This window comes from Papilio machaon, chromosome 4 (assembly GCF_912999745.1).
Source record: "Papilio machaon chromosome 4, ilPapMach1.1, whole genome shotgun sequence".
NCBI classification, from domain to species: domain Eukaryota; kingdom Metazoa; phylum Arthropoda; class Insecta; order Lepidoptera; family Papilionidae; genus Papilio; species Papilio machaon.
In genome coordinates this window covers 9503463-9518171 of record NC_059989.1, presented here as the reverse complement: position 1 = coordinate 9518171, position 14709 = coordinate 9503463, and the positions used below count along the sequence as shown (strand labels likewise).

General features: G+C 34.7%; 4 protein-coding genes across 4 annotated transcripts; 1 reads left to right on the top strand and 3 right to left on the bottom strand.

The window, feature by feature from the left end:
* Positions 1-472: 472 nt before the first annotated feature.
* On the bottom strand, positions 473-2823 carry LOC106720720 (cytochrome b5 domain-containing protein 1). The gene is made up of 4 exons (XM_014515468.2): positions 2523-2823; positions 1594-1849; positions 799-1044; positions 473-571 (listed from the first exon to the last, which is right to left on the bottom strand). Exons 1-4 carry the CDS (start codon positions 2766-2768, stop codon positions 498-500), a joined length of 822 nt encoding a protein of 273 aa, XP_014370954.2. The 5' UTR covers positions 2769-2823; the 3' UTR covers positions 473-497.
* A 2934-nt stretch (positions 2824-5757) lies between these two features.
* Positions 5758-7967, bottom strand: LOC106720703 (RWD domain-containing protein 4). Its single transcript, XM_014515451.2, has 5 exons — positions 7811-7967; positions 7477-7597; positions 7167-7270; positions 6451-6631; positions 5758-6163 (listed from the first exon to the last, which is right to left on the bottom strand). Exons 2-5 carry the CDS (start codon positions 7582-7584, stop codon positions 5999-6001), a joined length of 558 nt encoding a protein of 185 aa, XP_014370937.1. The 5' UTR covers positions 7585-7597; positions 7811-7967; the 3' UTR covers positions 5758-5998.
* Positions 7968-8241: 274 nt separating this feature from the next.
* LOC106720626 (serine/threonine-protein kinase Aurora-2) lies at positions 8242-9437 on the top strand. Its single transcript, XM_014515344.2, has one exon. It carries the CDS (start codon positions 8406-8408, stop codon positions 9435-9437), a length of 1032 nt encoding a protein of 343 aa, XP_014370830.2. The 5' UTR covers positions 8242-8405.
* Positions 9438-11014: 1577 nt separating this feature from the next.
* Positions 11015-14624, bottom strand: LOC106720625 (glutamate receptor ionotropic, kainate glr-3). The gene is made up of 8 exons (XM_045686860.1): positions 14615-14624; positions 14278-14292; positions 13818-14056; positions 13458-13606; positions 12799-13168; positions 12420-12706; positions 12139-12290; positions 11015-11901 (listed from the first exon to the last, which is right to left on the bottom strand). Exons 1-8 carry the CDS (start codon positions 14622-14624, stop codon positions 11015-11017), a joined length of 2109 nt encoding a protein of 702 aa, XP_045542816.1.
* Positions 14625-14709: the final 85 nt, after the last annotated feature.

Genomic DNA, 14709 nt, shown 5'->3' with positions numbered 1-14709 from the left:
TTTACTGGAGATTTTTAATTAAATCTTTTACGTTGTTCAAGTTTATTTCAGAGATAGATAACGTTCACATAAAAAGGGTATATCCCAAGAATAAAAATAAATCACGTACAACCTTGCAATGTATATCTAATGCATTTATTTTCCGCATAAGCACTAACGAGTGGTACGGAGTGTGTCTGCACCAGTTTTTTTGCCGATGAGTGCAGCGTCCACGCGCCCAGTCAGCGAACACATCGCTGGATAGCCTACGTTTTTCTACTCCTAATTGTATGTGTTAGACATTAATAACTCTTTTTACCAAACGTATTGTTTATAGTCTCTCATACGTAACGAATGGTCACTTATTTGTGTCCTTACTGCAGTTTTTCTTCACTCAGTTTTATGAGAAAAATACTTAGTAGTTGACGATTTATTATTACATTTCAATTAAAAATAAAATGGTTTAGAATTTCTAATAGATATTTTACTCGTTTTTATTTATTTAAATGTTTTATGAATTATTTATTTTTGCATTGCTCGGGCTTCGACACACACTCCCTGTTGAAACAAACACAACCATCTCGAGGGAGATCTGGAAAAGAAAAATTCGGTGTAAGTGCATTCTTGACAACCTGTCAAAGGTTCTTTATTCGCTTCATATATGTATTTGATATTTTTTTTCTGTTTGACTACACTGCCAGATACATATCTCGTCTGATATGACATGTCTTGAATATTCTTAATTTTAAGATTTCTACGAATTACTACAATTTTCTAGGTTAGTTAGGTCTAGTTATAAAGGTACTAGGTATTAGGTACCTTCAGTGAGATCATCGTTATAGTAAAGCAAAATATCAGGTACATAGATATTCTCCGGCAACGCCACCTCGCTGAAGCGATCTCTCTCGTCGTAAACCTTGTTTTGCTCGAGCGTGCGATGGTACTTGAGGGGTTTGCCCAGATGGCACCAAGTGTACGAATGCATGTGAGCATTGTGCGGCAGGTAGCGCATCATTATTTGGTAGATAGTCTCCTCAGAGCACACCTCCAACATAACAGATGAACCTGACAATTTAATGATTTTTTCATCTATATTCTATCCACTAATTCGATAAAAGAAAACCTGTAGATGAGTTTGAATGAAGATTAGTATGGCATGCACAATCTTAAATTTATGATTAGATAGTCAAAAAATGCTGCGCCTTTCGTAATGTTACTTGTTCATCATAAGCTCATACGTCTCCACTGAGGGGTACGGAGCCTACCCGAAGTTAGGGGTGACTACGCCATAGTTAACCACGCTAGCCCAGTACGGGTTGACTTCACACATATCTTTGAATTTCATCGCAGTATCTCCAGATTGTTGTTACCATCACGATGTTTTCCTTCATCGTAAGAACGTCGGATAAAAATGTTACTTGTTATTATCTGTGGTAGTATTACTTATAGTACTTTATTATCTGTGGTAATAACTACTCCAAACAATAGTTAACACTTTCCATACTATTATAGTTCTTTTTCGTATTAAGTGAACTCAAAAAGCGGAACTGAACGTGCGATGCATGTTATATAGTATGATCATATAACTATATAAAGTAACACATTTAACCTCACTTGTAAGTGTATTGGTGATTCTTATCGGCCTGCTCCTCGCGGTCAGCTTTCCTACCACAATACTGTCGTCCAGCCACCAGGGCTTGTCGATCGGTCTCCAGCGATTCGAGGGTACTACGGGCTGCTCGAAGCTCGGCCCATGACGCATGAATGGTATCCTGGACGTCACTATAGGGTGCACGTACGTTATCCAGTCTTCCGCTTTGAACCAATGGCTGACGTCTTTACCGGCGTACGCTAGGATTGTCATAGCGAGCTACAAGTTATAACAATAATTGGATGATATAAAGTGTCGATGCGATCCAGCTGCTGTTTAGGGTACAAAACGAATACACAACAAAACATTGTGGTTTTGAATCCTAACCCACAACCCACGGTTTTAGGTCTTCTAGCGCTTTGAGTGAATTTCTACGGCGCCTACTTTTTTAATATGCCTTTGCCACTCCCTCCCCAGTTAACTGGGTTATATGAGACTGTAATTCACAGATCTGTTTCGGATCTGTTCAGTGGTCTAGGCGGACGCCACAACGCGCCTTACTCGCACTGCCCACAATTCCTATACAGTTAGGCCGTTTGTCCACCAACACCGTCACCGTCACGTCAACGAGAATGAGACGTCGGTGCCTAGGTACAGACAATACATTTACTACAGCGGCTTGTCCACCGTCACCCGATCGCCGACATCCCGGTCGACGATATTTTGCGTAGAACGGCCCCCAGATTATGACAGCCCGATATACCCGCAATGCAAAACACTTTTGTACATGTCCACCTCGCCGACGCCGTCATTTCGTAAACGTACATCGTACGTCGCGAAAATATTCTACCGAGATCGTCGCTGTGGACAAATGACAGCCGTCACGACATTTTGATCTCGGATAGAAAAAAGCTCGTGACGGTGTTGGTTGAAAAACTTCTCTTATACTTACTCTTTTAGCATCGCAATATTCGAAGCCCATTTTGAAACATTTGCAGTACTCAATGCAGTCATCAGCGCAATACCAGTTCTTGTTAGGACAGGAGCAGTCTTTGGGGCACTTGCAGTACCGGAACTGTTTGTCCAACCATGACGTCATGTTCAGCACTTTGCCATTCAAAGACACCCAGCAATCGTCGGCTCTGTTGTGTATCACAACCTCCGCTGGCGTGTAATACTCTTGCTTTGTATAAATCATTGTAAAACGTTCAAATAATTTTATTCAATAAATTGTTACAAAATTACCATTGACATATTTGTCAATGGTTACAGTTGTCAATCTGACATTTAGAGGTTATTATGGATAAAATTGATTTTTTTAAATCTTGAGTTAAGTTCAATAAAAAGTTGACAGTAAATAGACAATTCTTTTTTTTCTGTATTCAATTGAAGTTCACAGCGCTTTCCATAATGGGTCAGTGTAGGGGATTAAATGATTAAAAAATAAACTCGAAAAAAACATGTCTTTATATATTAGCAAATATAACTATGGCAATAATCACAGGTGGGCACAGTTAATCGAAAAATTAACTTCGTTAATCGTTAATTCGTTAATTAAAAAATTAACTTCGTTAATCGTTAAAGCGTCAAATTCTCGAAAATTTAACGCAAGTTAAAGTTAATCGTTAACAGTTAACCATACCAAAATTATACATACTAATTTCACACTTATGTGGCGACACTTGTTTAAAATAGTAAATAATTTGACTATACATTCTATATAACACATTAGTATTAGAGACAAGTATGAATGTATGCATTATAGTATATTTCATTACGAGCGCGGAAAGCCTGTCATTGCAAAGTGTTCCGACAAATGTCTACCCGAGCCGAAGCGCAGCCGAAGGTGAGGGTTGACAGTTGGACCAAGTTGTAATTACAGTTCCGCACGTGTACTAAACAACTATTTTTGATACAGTTGCGAAAAAATGAAGCAATTTAATAGAATAATAAAAAACACAATAAACTCAACTAACTAAAATGTTTGGAAAATGACGCCAACCGTAAAAGAATACAAACAGATTTTTTTTTGTTTTTTTCACCCATTCTGGGTAGGCAAAGGGAACTATGCCCAAACAGCCAAGTCTTCAGTAGATTATTTTTATTGATATGAAATGAAAATGAAATTTAATGAGATGAAATAAAATGAAACCTAACCTAATTCATTAAATCAAATCACTAAATCTGATATTGTAACAAATTAGTAGCTTCTTTTTAGATATATTTGCATGAATCATAAAAACTTCGTGGTTGGTTTTTCTTTTTAACCGACATTATTTTAACAGTTGGGAAAGAGAACGCACAAGTTTGGAAAAGCTAAAGAATAAGCACGAGTAAAAAAGTGTTTTAATACAGTTGCTCAAAAAGTGGCGTATTGCAGGGACGAAGAGTGTTCGGAAGGTGGGCATACTCGACATACTCGTGCTTTTATATACTCGTAATGAAATATACTATTTCGAACCTTCTTTTGATTTTGTCCTGTTTGTCACGTCTTTCCCGGAAGCTCTGACTTCTTCGCTTGAACTTCACATATATCAATTATCAACTCGTTCGTTCACCATTCAAGTCGCCGTCAGTCGCCCAACATAGCTGAACTTGCGTGGCGTGATGCGTAATTTAAACAAAATGACAGCACGTCTCTACGATTCTAATTTAACGATTAACGAACTTTTATTAACGGAAGTTGAGTTTAACGGAAGTTAACAAAAGCGTTAACACTTTTCGAAGTTAACTTAAAAGTTAATCCGTTAAGCAAAATGTTAACTTCGTTAATTAACGATTAACGGATTAACGAGTTAATGCCCAGCTCTGGCAATAATACATAGGATCGTTTTATAATTACTAAATTCTATACATTTATTAGACAATTTTAAAAAAGTATTTATTCATATTGCAATACTGAAGCAAAAATATAAAACAAAAGCAATAGGCGTCAGTACGAGTACCAACATAAAATAACCCAATATTTGATTGTTACCTCTTTGTATAAAACATAACCTATTTTAGTACTCAAGCATCACTTTACAGCTCAAACTTTTTTTTGTAGTTTAAAGAAAACTCAAAGTTTGAGACAAAAAAGTTTTTTTTATTTCTTACATTTCATTAATTTAGATTTTTTTTATTCCGTAATATTTTTATAACAATATATATCAGTTTAGACATTATTAAGAACACATATTTTATAAATTATTAAGAAGAAACAAAAAGATTATGTACCTATTAAATTTTTCGTAAATATATTTTAAGACAATCTAAATGAGATCGGTACATTATTATGAACTGAAAAAATGCAATTATTTATTTTAATTAAAGTTTATTCTATAAAATATAATGAAGTTGGCAACATTGTAATAAATACAAATTTAGTGCTGGAGACTCTTTAGTTATTATTAGAGTTATGGTCCGGGAGCCAGGTGCATTTTTTTGTTAATTATTTCCTCTCGAGCGAAACTTCGTAAAATGCATAAGGGACTTATACTATGAATACTCGCGACCGTCAGCTGCGACTAGGTGGGTGGGGTGGGCAGTGGCAGCCTCCCAAACATGGAGAAAGAAAAAAATTTTTCAGTCATTTCCTCTCATTTGAAAATTTATCAGAGTATAGTTTATGTTGTATTTTGAAAGAAAAACATAGTCAGCTGACCATAACACGGTGGATTATACGTCAGCTGGCTGTGCTAGTGTAATGTAAAGTGTGTCGTCACAATATCCGCGCTAGTATATACAATATACTTAAGAAACGTTATTTCCTCACGGATGAAAATTTATCAGAGAATTGTTAAAATACTCTAGTAAATAATAAAAAAAATCAGCTAGCTGTAAGTAAAGGGAAAAGTCGTCAGCTGATAAGTTTCAGTGGGTCATAGATGCTGTTGCGTTACACCTTTCAAGGTGCCAGCTGACAAACTTTCCACCGAGATACAGCAAGCTGACATTAATTTTCATTCATAGTAGCATATAAACGATCACCAGGTAAATTTTTATTCGTAGTCGCAGCTGACGGTCGCGAGTATTCATAGTATAAATCCTTTATGCATTTTACGAATTTTCGATTGGGAGGGGATTGGTCATGAAAATCTGTCGCTGGCTCCCGGACCATTAAATTATAAAAAACTTCAAGTTGAATGTAACAAAAAACAATTTACTATTTTATTTTCGTAGTAAAAGCTTAAATTTGTACACTGTAAAATATTAAGTTTCATAGTTATTGCCATTATTCATCAAAAACATATATACTTCAAGCAACTCAAGAAGTGAGTTACAAAAAGTTTAATAATCATTTGTTTAACTGTTATTCATCAGTTCATAATTATTTCAACTGGCAACCCTTTTAAAAAATGAAAATGTCACCTTGACAGCTGAGATTGTAGAATATCCCTAGAATTTAGCATTTGCATAGTGAGAACATACGTTCTACATAAGTAGAGGTCATGAGGAGGGCTGGTGCGGGGCTTGTGAGAGATGTTTGACGATGTCGACCCAGTCCCAGCCGCGGGGCTTCTCCCCGGCGCGCCCGATCTCAGCGCGGTCCCACGCTCGACGCTTCTGCGCTTTTGTCAATTGCTCCTTCTTCTCTGGTTTCTTTGATTCAGTCTGAAATACATTTTTGAAGTGTATGATCAGTTGTACTTAAAACATAAGCAAGCAGATCTATTGTCTAAAAAAAAAAAATGGGGACAAACAAGATATGAAAAAAATTATGCTTATTCATATTTTAAGGACGATGAGATGATGCTTTTTTATCTTCACCTAAAGTTCAATAGTTAAATAAAAGTTCTCACTTAAAAAGTCAGTTTTGGAAAATTTTATGACGAAAATTTTCATATGTGCACTATAATGTAAAAGAAAGATAATTTAAAGTAATATTTCATCTAAGGTACCTGATCATCTATTGCTATCTTCTCCACCCTGGCCACGACAGCCTCCTCGGTCTGCTCGGAAAGAATCTCCGCAACTTTTTCTTTCAAGCACTCAAACAATGTATATGTCATTGCACATCCCACCCACTGCTCTGCCTCCGCATCCACTATTGCCAAAATTTTTTCTTTAACGGAAGGTAATCTGAGAAGGAAAATTTTACACTTTACACCAATATTACGAATGAACCTATATAAAAAAAATTTGGATATAGGCTGGTGGTTATTATAATGGAACAGAACAGTGGTAGACACCAGCAATAACATCTGTTGCATGAATTGGCCGGCTCACCCAATGAAATACCACAACTACACAAAAGACAGGTGTGAAGTGGAAGCAATTTCGCGTTTCGTCTAATGATTGTGGTGCTAGAGGCCTAATTTTTGTCCTCTTTCCCTTCCAACCCTTTTCTTATAAGGAAAGTATGGATGGAGAATTGGTTTCTGTGCTTCCCCTCCTCCATCGATTAGTGGTAGGCAATGCATCAAGGTATTTCCCCTTCCTGTAGGCCCAATTCTCCTATAGGGTATCATTATTAGGAAAGGATGTGTGAGGGAAAAGCATTAAAATTAGGCCTCCGGCATGCACACTTATCAGACGAAAAGTGGAATAACGTTCATTTCACACATGTGTTCTGTCATGAATTTGTAAGGATAATGTAGTACTTAAAAAAACTTACAAATGTTGATTGTAGAATATTTCTAAGTTGCATTTAGGTTTTTCTGTTGGATATGTCGGTCCCCATTTAATTTCCAATACAAAAGATTTGTCTCCTTCAATATACTGGAAACATAAAGAGTAATCAATTATTACTTACAAATGGCTGAGATTTTTTTTCAATATTTTCAGTGTTATTGATACATAAGTAAGACATGTTTGGCAGCATTGTGAAAATACAAATCTGTTTCTAAAATTTTCAGCTAATATGGGGAAGATGAAAATTCACTTAGTTCATGTAAAGTCTTATTGAAGTAACTAAAAATAAATACCTTGTATTGATAGGTTGTGGCATCAACTTGTTTAAAATTCTCATCTCCTTCGTATATAGACTTGAGAACTTCAATTTCCTCTGCCTGCTGCTCTGCATCTTCTGACATTTCTTACACCAGACTGGAAAATTGTTTAAAACGAAGTTAATGACTGACTAAGAATGTACACGAAAACTATAGGATCAGGATATTAATCTCTATACATTAATCTTGCCCCTTATACATCAAATAAAATCTACAGAAAACACAATATAATAATAATAATATTTCAAACAAGTTGAAAGTTAAGCCTCTCTACAACAGTTATTTTTAATAAATATTTCTTAAGACTTACAGTTAGTTAACGCGAAGATTTAATAGCACTTGTTGTGTTTTTAAAATAGTATTAAATATGAGATTTAGTTATTATTTATATGCAAAAATATTCAAAGATATGAGAAAAACTACGAATGTAAGGTTATGTACGAATATTTGACAGATAACTTATCAAATATAACGTGAAGAAAGTAACAGCTGGCAATTCTATTAACTAACTGTCAGTCAGCTGATAGATGACAAACGTAGAGGTTTGATGTTAGTTTAAAAGTTAAACTTTATTTCGTATTTCCTAAACAATGTTTTATTGTTTTACAACCTCTTTCATGAATAATCTCCATTAAACTCTTTTTCTATATTATTTAATAGAAGCTCAATAAAAGTGTAACTTTTTAACTTGCCAGTACCAAAGTAATAATTTGGTTGGTAACCCTGCGTTTCAATATTTTGACAAGAAAGATAAGGACCCAAAATACGTTATATGAAATTTACGAAATCCAACTTCAGTTACTTTAAACTTGTGCTCTCATTTTATGAATTAAGTTTGAGCTATTAAGTTACTCGGAAGTAAATCTGCCATAAAAGGGTATATCACGAACATTCAAAACAGAACAATGAACATTCAAAAGTGTGAGTGTAAAGAAAATCGACCACCCAACACAGGACGATGCTTCACCTGTTCATCGAATGCGCAAAAGAAGGCTCCAGATAATTTCAAAGTTCCTAATTTACCTTCCTCGTCACGACGTCCACAGACTGATAAGAACAAAAATAATGAAGTTGCTAAACCCGAACTGAACAGAGACGTTAAGAAAAAGGTATGGACATTATCCGATTTCGACTTGGGAAAACCTCTCGGTAAAGGAAAATTCGGTAATGTGTATTTAGCTCGCGAGAAAGAATCTCATTATGTCGTTGCATTAAAAGTGTTATTTAAAAGTCAAATCATGGATTCAGAAATAGAACATCAAGTGCGGCGCGAAGTTGAAATTCAGTGTAGACTGCGTCATCCTAATATATTGCGCATGTATGGATATTTTCATGACGAAAAGAGAGTTTATTTCATTTTAGAGTACGCGAAGTATGGTGCGCTTTATAAATTATTAAAGGACCAAGAGAGATTCGACGAGAGAACTGCTGCCATCTGTGTGAGAGACTTGACGAGGGCTTTGCTCTACTGTCACTCAAAGAAAGTTATTCACCGCGACATCAAACCAGAGAATTTACTCGTAGGTTCTAACTATGAGTTAAAAATAGCAGATTTTGGTTGGTCAGTACATTCACCTTCTTCAAGACGTATGACTCTTTGTGGTACTCTAGATTATTTGTCACCTGAAATGATTGAAGGAAAACCGCATAGCTATCCTGTTGATATTTGGAGTCTCGGTGTGTTGTGCTACGAGCTGCTGGTGGGATTGCCACCTTTTGATGCTAAAGATTCACATCAGACTTATAAAAAAATCAGATATGTTATTATTAAATACCCAGATTTTGTTTCTGAGAAAGCTAAAGATTTAGTCGGTAAACTTCTTGTTATTAATCCAGATCAAAGACTGCCGTTGACTCAAGTTTTAAAGCATCCTTGGATATTAGAAAATGCCCCAGAAGGTGCTAAACCAGTTTTTAGTAAATTGGAGCAAAAATAGCTTAAATTTCTTAATTTTTAAAGTAAAGTCATATTTTACTTTGTTATGTTGTATTATAAACACATTTTTGACTTTATATTTAAAATATTCTTTTGACATTCTGTAATAAATCATAGATGTATTGCCATTTGTGACACTATCATATGACAAAGGCAGACTGAAAAAAAAAACTTTAACAAAGTTTGAAAATAGAAAATGAAAAACAAAAAGATATAACTAATTTAATTTAATTATTTTTTTGAATGTGACTGATATCAGATTCTCTAGTAATTTTAATTAATTTATAAAAATATGAAAACAATTTCCAAATAAATAAGATAGAAATTATAATTTTTAATATTATTAGTGTATGTTTTCTTTGGGAAGTATATTTAAATAATTGGTGCTTAATTCAAAATATCATCAACAACTTAGGAGATCTTTCTAATATTTTTCTAGACTATCCTAAATGTAGAGAGGAAAGAATGATTCTAGGAATTGAATTTATCATTATTTTAAAGTAGGAATCTTGGTAAGACATGACTATACCATGCTTTCTTTTCTAAGGTTGTATGCATTATAAGATAAGGGATATAAAAATATTAACTGTCTTTAAATATCTCATTGACTTTATTGGGATTGATGGGGCATTTATTAAGATAATTGCAGTGCATCTGAAACTTCTGGTGCATGTTTACTGTGAGTTTTCACTGCTGAAACATTGACAAACATCTAAACTATGAGAGAGATCTCAACATTTTTTTATGGTAATTTTTCAGTATGTATTTCATATCCATGGTTATATTTAACCAAAAATAAACTGCCTTGTACTTACTAGAAAATTTTTAGTGATTAATGCTTTTAATATTACAATGTTTATTTAATTCATTATTAATTAAGTTTAGTTATTAAAAATATAATTATTCCAATAAACAATTTTATGATAATTATTATTACTTTTTAATTAATTTCATTTTAATTTGAGATTATTAGAGATTCTTCCATTTTTTTTTTAATTGAGTTTTATTTCGAAAGAAAGTAGCTGGAACTACTTAAACGAAGAGGTTCAGCATTATGTCAGTGTTTTTAACCTTTTTCACTATCGAGATCCGCTTATTGTCGAGTCGGGCGACGAAATAAAAATCCCGTCTTCGGTTTTACCAGTCGCCTAAATTATTCGAAGCTACGCGATTACCCTACAAATGTTTTGTGATTGTGACTTAATTTAACTCCTAAACCAACGTCTTTGTATCTATCATTTATTTCTTTTTAGTCGCTTTTCCTTAAGCAATTGTGAATACACTCGAACGAATATGCGGGAAACCTTCATAAGCGAGAGTCATTGTTCTGTCCCGAAGGTCCTTCTCTACACGGAAAATTCAGAGAGAAACCTCTAATTTTTGATGTAACGACTGATTTACATTGTGAAGTATTTTTTTTTAATGATTGTTAGATTGATGCGAAATATCACTTTCTATCGACGCATCTCAACAAATACTAGACTTGTAATATAAGTTTTGTTTTATTAAAGTAAAAAAAAATATGAAGTAAATTATAATTAGTGGATAATGATAGCGTAAATAAACTCTTCGTATTATTTAATGTTTTTTATTTTTATTTATATAATACAGATCTATGGCGTATTTGTCGAAGAGTGGATCTTTCTTAATAATGAAATGCCAATGCATTAGTTCACTTATAAACATAACCAAACTTATAAAGTAACCGATAGCCAATGCAATGAAAGCTCCATGGAGTTTTTTCAGATTCATCAAAGCCTTTATTTCTTCATCATTTGTATCTAATGTCTTAATACGATACATGGCGTCATTTGACCATTTCTCAAAAAGGCCAACTTCGACTATTCTTCTCAAGTAAACATCTGCTAAAGGTTTTAATGGAGAATTCTTATGAAATCCTATTGAAACAGGAATATTAACCATGCAATCGGACATGATGTGTAAATTTCTTTCCATCCTTGTATTACCCATACCTGTATCATTGGTTGATGATGAATTAGTCATGTTAATATCAATTTTTGTATTTTTTCTTTTAACTCTCAAGTATTTCAAAAAGTTTTTATTGTCGTAATAAGCGAAGTCTCCACGAACGACTCTTTTCACAGCTGCATCCGGGTCATTGATTATTTCGAATCTTTGGCCGATTTTCTGACCGAAATCGTCTTGTGATTCAAGAAAGAACTGTTTAGTCTCTTGTCCCCATCCACCGCATGTTATTTTGCTGTCTACCAACTCTTTTAACGTGTCTATAGTAACTCTTGGTGTTGGGTTCGCTAATATAGCAGTCATGCTCGCTTTGTATGACACAACGAGGAGTATGCAATAGAGCCAATACCAGCCAGTGAGTACGCGAATCGACCAACCGGATGGTAACTTGGGTAAAGACACGACAAGCAACATTCCATATGTATAGAGGATACTGTTCGTTATTTCACCAAACAAATATAAACCGCCAGGTCGAGCATCTGAAAAATACACACACGCCTGTCATATTTGCATTCGTAATTAGCGCAATTTCTATTAGTTGTTTTGCAGTCAGTTGAGTTCAATGTTAAAAGGTTATATGCGTTCATTTGTAAAGTGCAATTTTTTGTTTATCAACTGGAGTATGGGTGGCTGAACATTATAAAGATCATTTTGTATTATTTACTTTTTATGTAATTATAAATTGAACACTTATGTAGTATATACATAAAATTAACCTGAAGTAGGTTTTTGTTTCATCTTTTCCGTAGATATATCCTTCGCAGTTTCTCCTCTAAAATCCATCAAGTGTATGTAATACTTCGCTAGGCCATAGAAGATCGAACCTGTTACTAACAGAACCATTAGAACTGCGATCCACATGTACAATCTGAAAAATAAATAAGAAAATATTAATTTGGACAGACAAACATAACAAGGAATTTTCAGTACGCACTGTGTTTGATGCAGTGTACAAAATGAGTATCAATGTACAGCGAAATACGTAATATAGTCTTACTTGAACGGCAGTATCAAAGTTTTCCATGAGTTATCAGACATAGCTTCAGGAGTCAAGAAAGTCCAGCATTGCGAGGTGTAAGGTATACTGAGGTCGATAATTTCGTGATATAGAGTTGTGTACTGCAGGTTGCCTACCGCGATGTCGGCCTGACCCGTTACCATCTCTCCAAGGAGACCGGAGTATGAACCGTTAGGTAGCTTTTGACCCCATTTGTTCTGTTCAGCGTCAGCGGATTGATAAAGTTTGAGTTTGAAGTTCATTTTTGACGCTATTGTGTTAAACATCTAGAAATAAAACTAATACATAAACTTCTACATGTAATTATAGATAAATGAATTGTTAAATAGGCCTTGATACATTTGTCTGTCGGACTCACCTCAATTTCAACACCTCCAACTTCCTTCGTGTCATTTGACTTCGTATTTACAACAGATGGTACATGTTCCAAATAAACAACGTTTAGCGTTTTTCCGTTAAGGTTCTTTGTTTTGTCCGCGAATAAGTCTGTATTGTAATGAAATTTTCCATTCCTCCATATCTCTATTCTTCGAGTTATCAAAACATCTCTGATGGTATTTGGGAAGGGAACAGTGGAAAGGTCGAACCAGGTTTTATTCCGTTGAGCATTGTGGTATCGCAGGAATACGACGTTCACAATGCCTTTCCATAGATAATGCAAGTTGCTTTTAAATAATCTGATGTCGTGTAACATTATATACTTCGCTCTTGTATCCAAGAGACGGTACCTGGGAATTACATAATATTGAACGTTAACGCTAGTACATTCTAGTTTGTAGTTGATGTTACGTTGTTTTTTTTACTAGTACTAAATCTTTTTTTTTGAAGAGAAGGGAGTAAACGCGTAGCGGATCGCCTAAAGTTAGTTGATCCGAAGCCCACAGACTTTTGCAATATCAGAGGGATTCTAGTTAGTTGACTGCCGATCGGCTAGGAAAGTATCTTTTCTTGAAGGAAGCTGCGGGAAATATTATGAATGTGAGAAAACTTTTTACTATAAAACCAGTGTAAGTATACCGATCACCGAATGTCAAGAGTCGTGCAGCTTGCAGGCCGTTCGCGATGGTGATAATATAAGCACCGCACCCATCCTTCCTCGCCTGTCGCATCGCCTCCAGCGTTGAGAAGTTTGGAGACAAGAGGTCCTCGTGTTCAGCTACCACGATCTACCGTGAAGTGTTATCAATATAATTTCTGTATTATTTATTAACAGAAAATAACTTTTCAAACTGATTCAAATAACTGTTTGAATTTAAAAATATTCTTGCGTCTAAATTTAGACGCAATTTAAACACCTTTCGACCCTGTACCTTAACTTTATTAAGAACTTTTAAATTAAATAAAATTAATATCAATAATAATCAGCTCTAAACTTACAAAGACAAAAGGCACGGTGTATAGTTTATCGAACAAAGCGCCTTCAAAGATGTTCAAGTAGACGGGATCGCAGAGGACGGCGACGCAGGACAGGTCTTCGCGCACCGCCACCAAGTTCAGCAGATCCACTATGATATGCTCCAGCTCCTTGTGCTTCTTTACATCTCTTAGGATATTGTCCAAGTCAGCATGAACACTACGAATATCAAGAAATATAACTATCTTAGCTCTTGAACATCCTAAAGATTATAAATTCTAAAGTGTTTTTATCAATTAAGTACTTTAGTAAGTCAAAACAAAATCAATCAAAAGATCAGTTATTTATAAAAATTGTGTTCTTTCCTCAGCTTTAATTATACCTATTTCCACTTAGCGATAATGGCCGTACCGGAGTTTCTTTTTTAGCCGACTTCAATAAGAAGGAGGTTATCAATTTGACTGTATTTTTTATGAGTGTTACCGCGTAGCTCCGTCCCTGATGGTCCGATTTTGATAAAAATTATTTTAATCAAAAGGAAGTGCTTACTGATAATAATGAGGAAATAGAATCCGAAACTACGTAAAAAGGGTGACTACCCGCGCGGCCAGTCACTATAGGAAAGTGCTGTTATGAATGGACGTAATTTGAATAAAAAAATTGTGAGATATTTTTCATATTTTTAACGGGAATAAAACATTTATAGCTAAATTAAAATTAGTTATACTTACTTCAATAAAATAACACAAAATATTATAGTTCTAAGCATGTTGTTAGTGAAGGTTTCAAACTACGTTTGTCTTCACCGGCATATACTTACACTTCGACATTTATACGAACAGACGGACAAAGTGATTGACGGATACCATTACGTATGCAAACTCAATTAAAGAAACAGCAATTGCTTTCGATCTC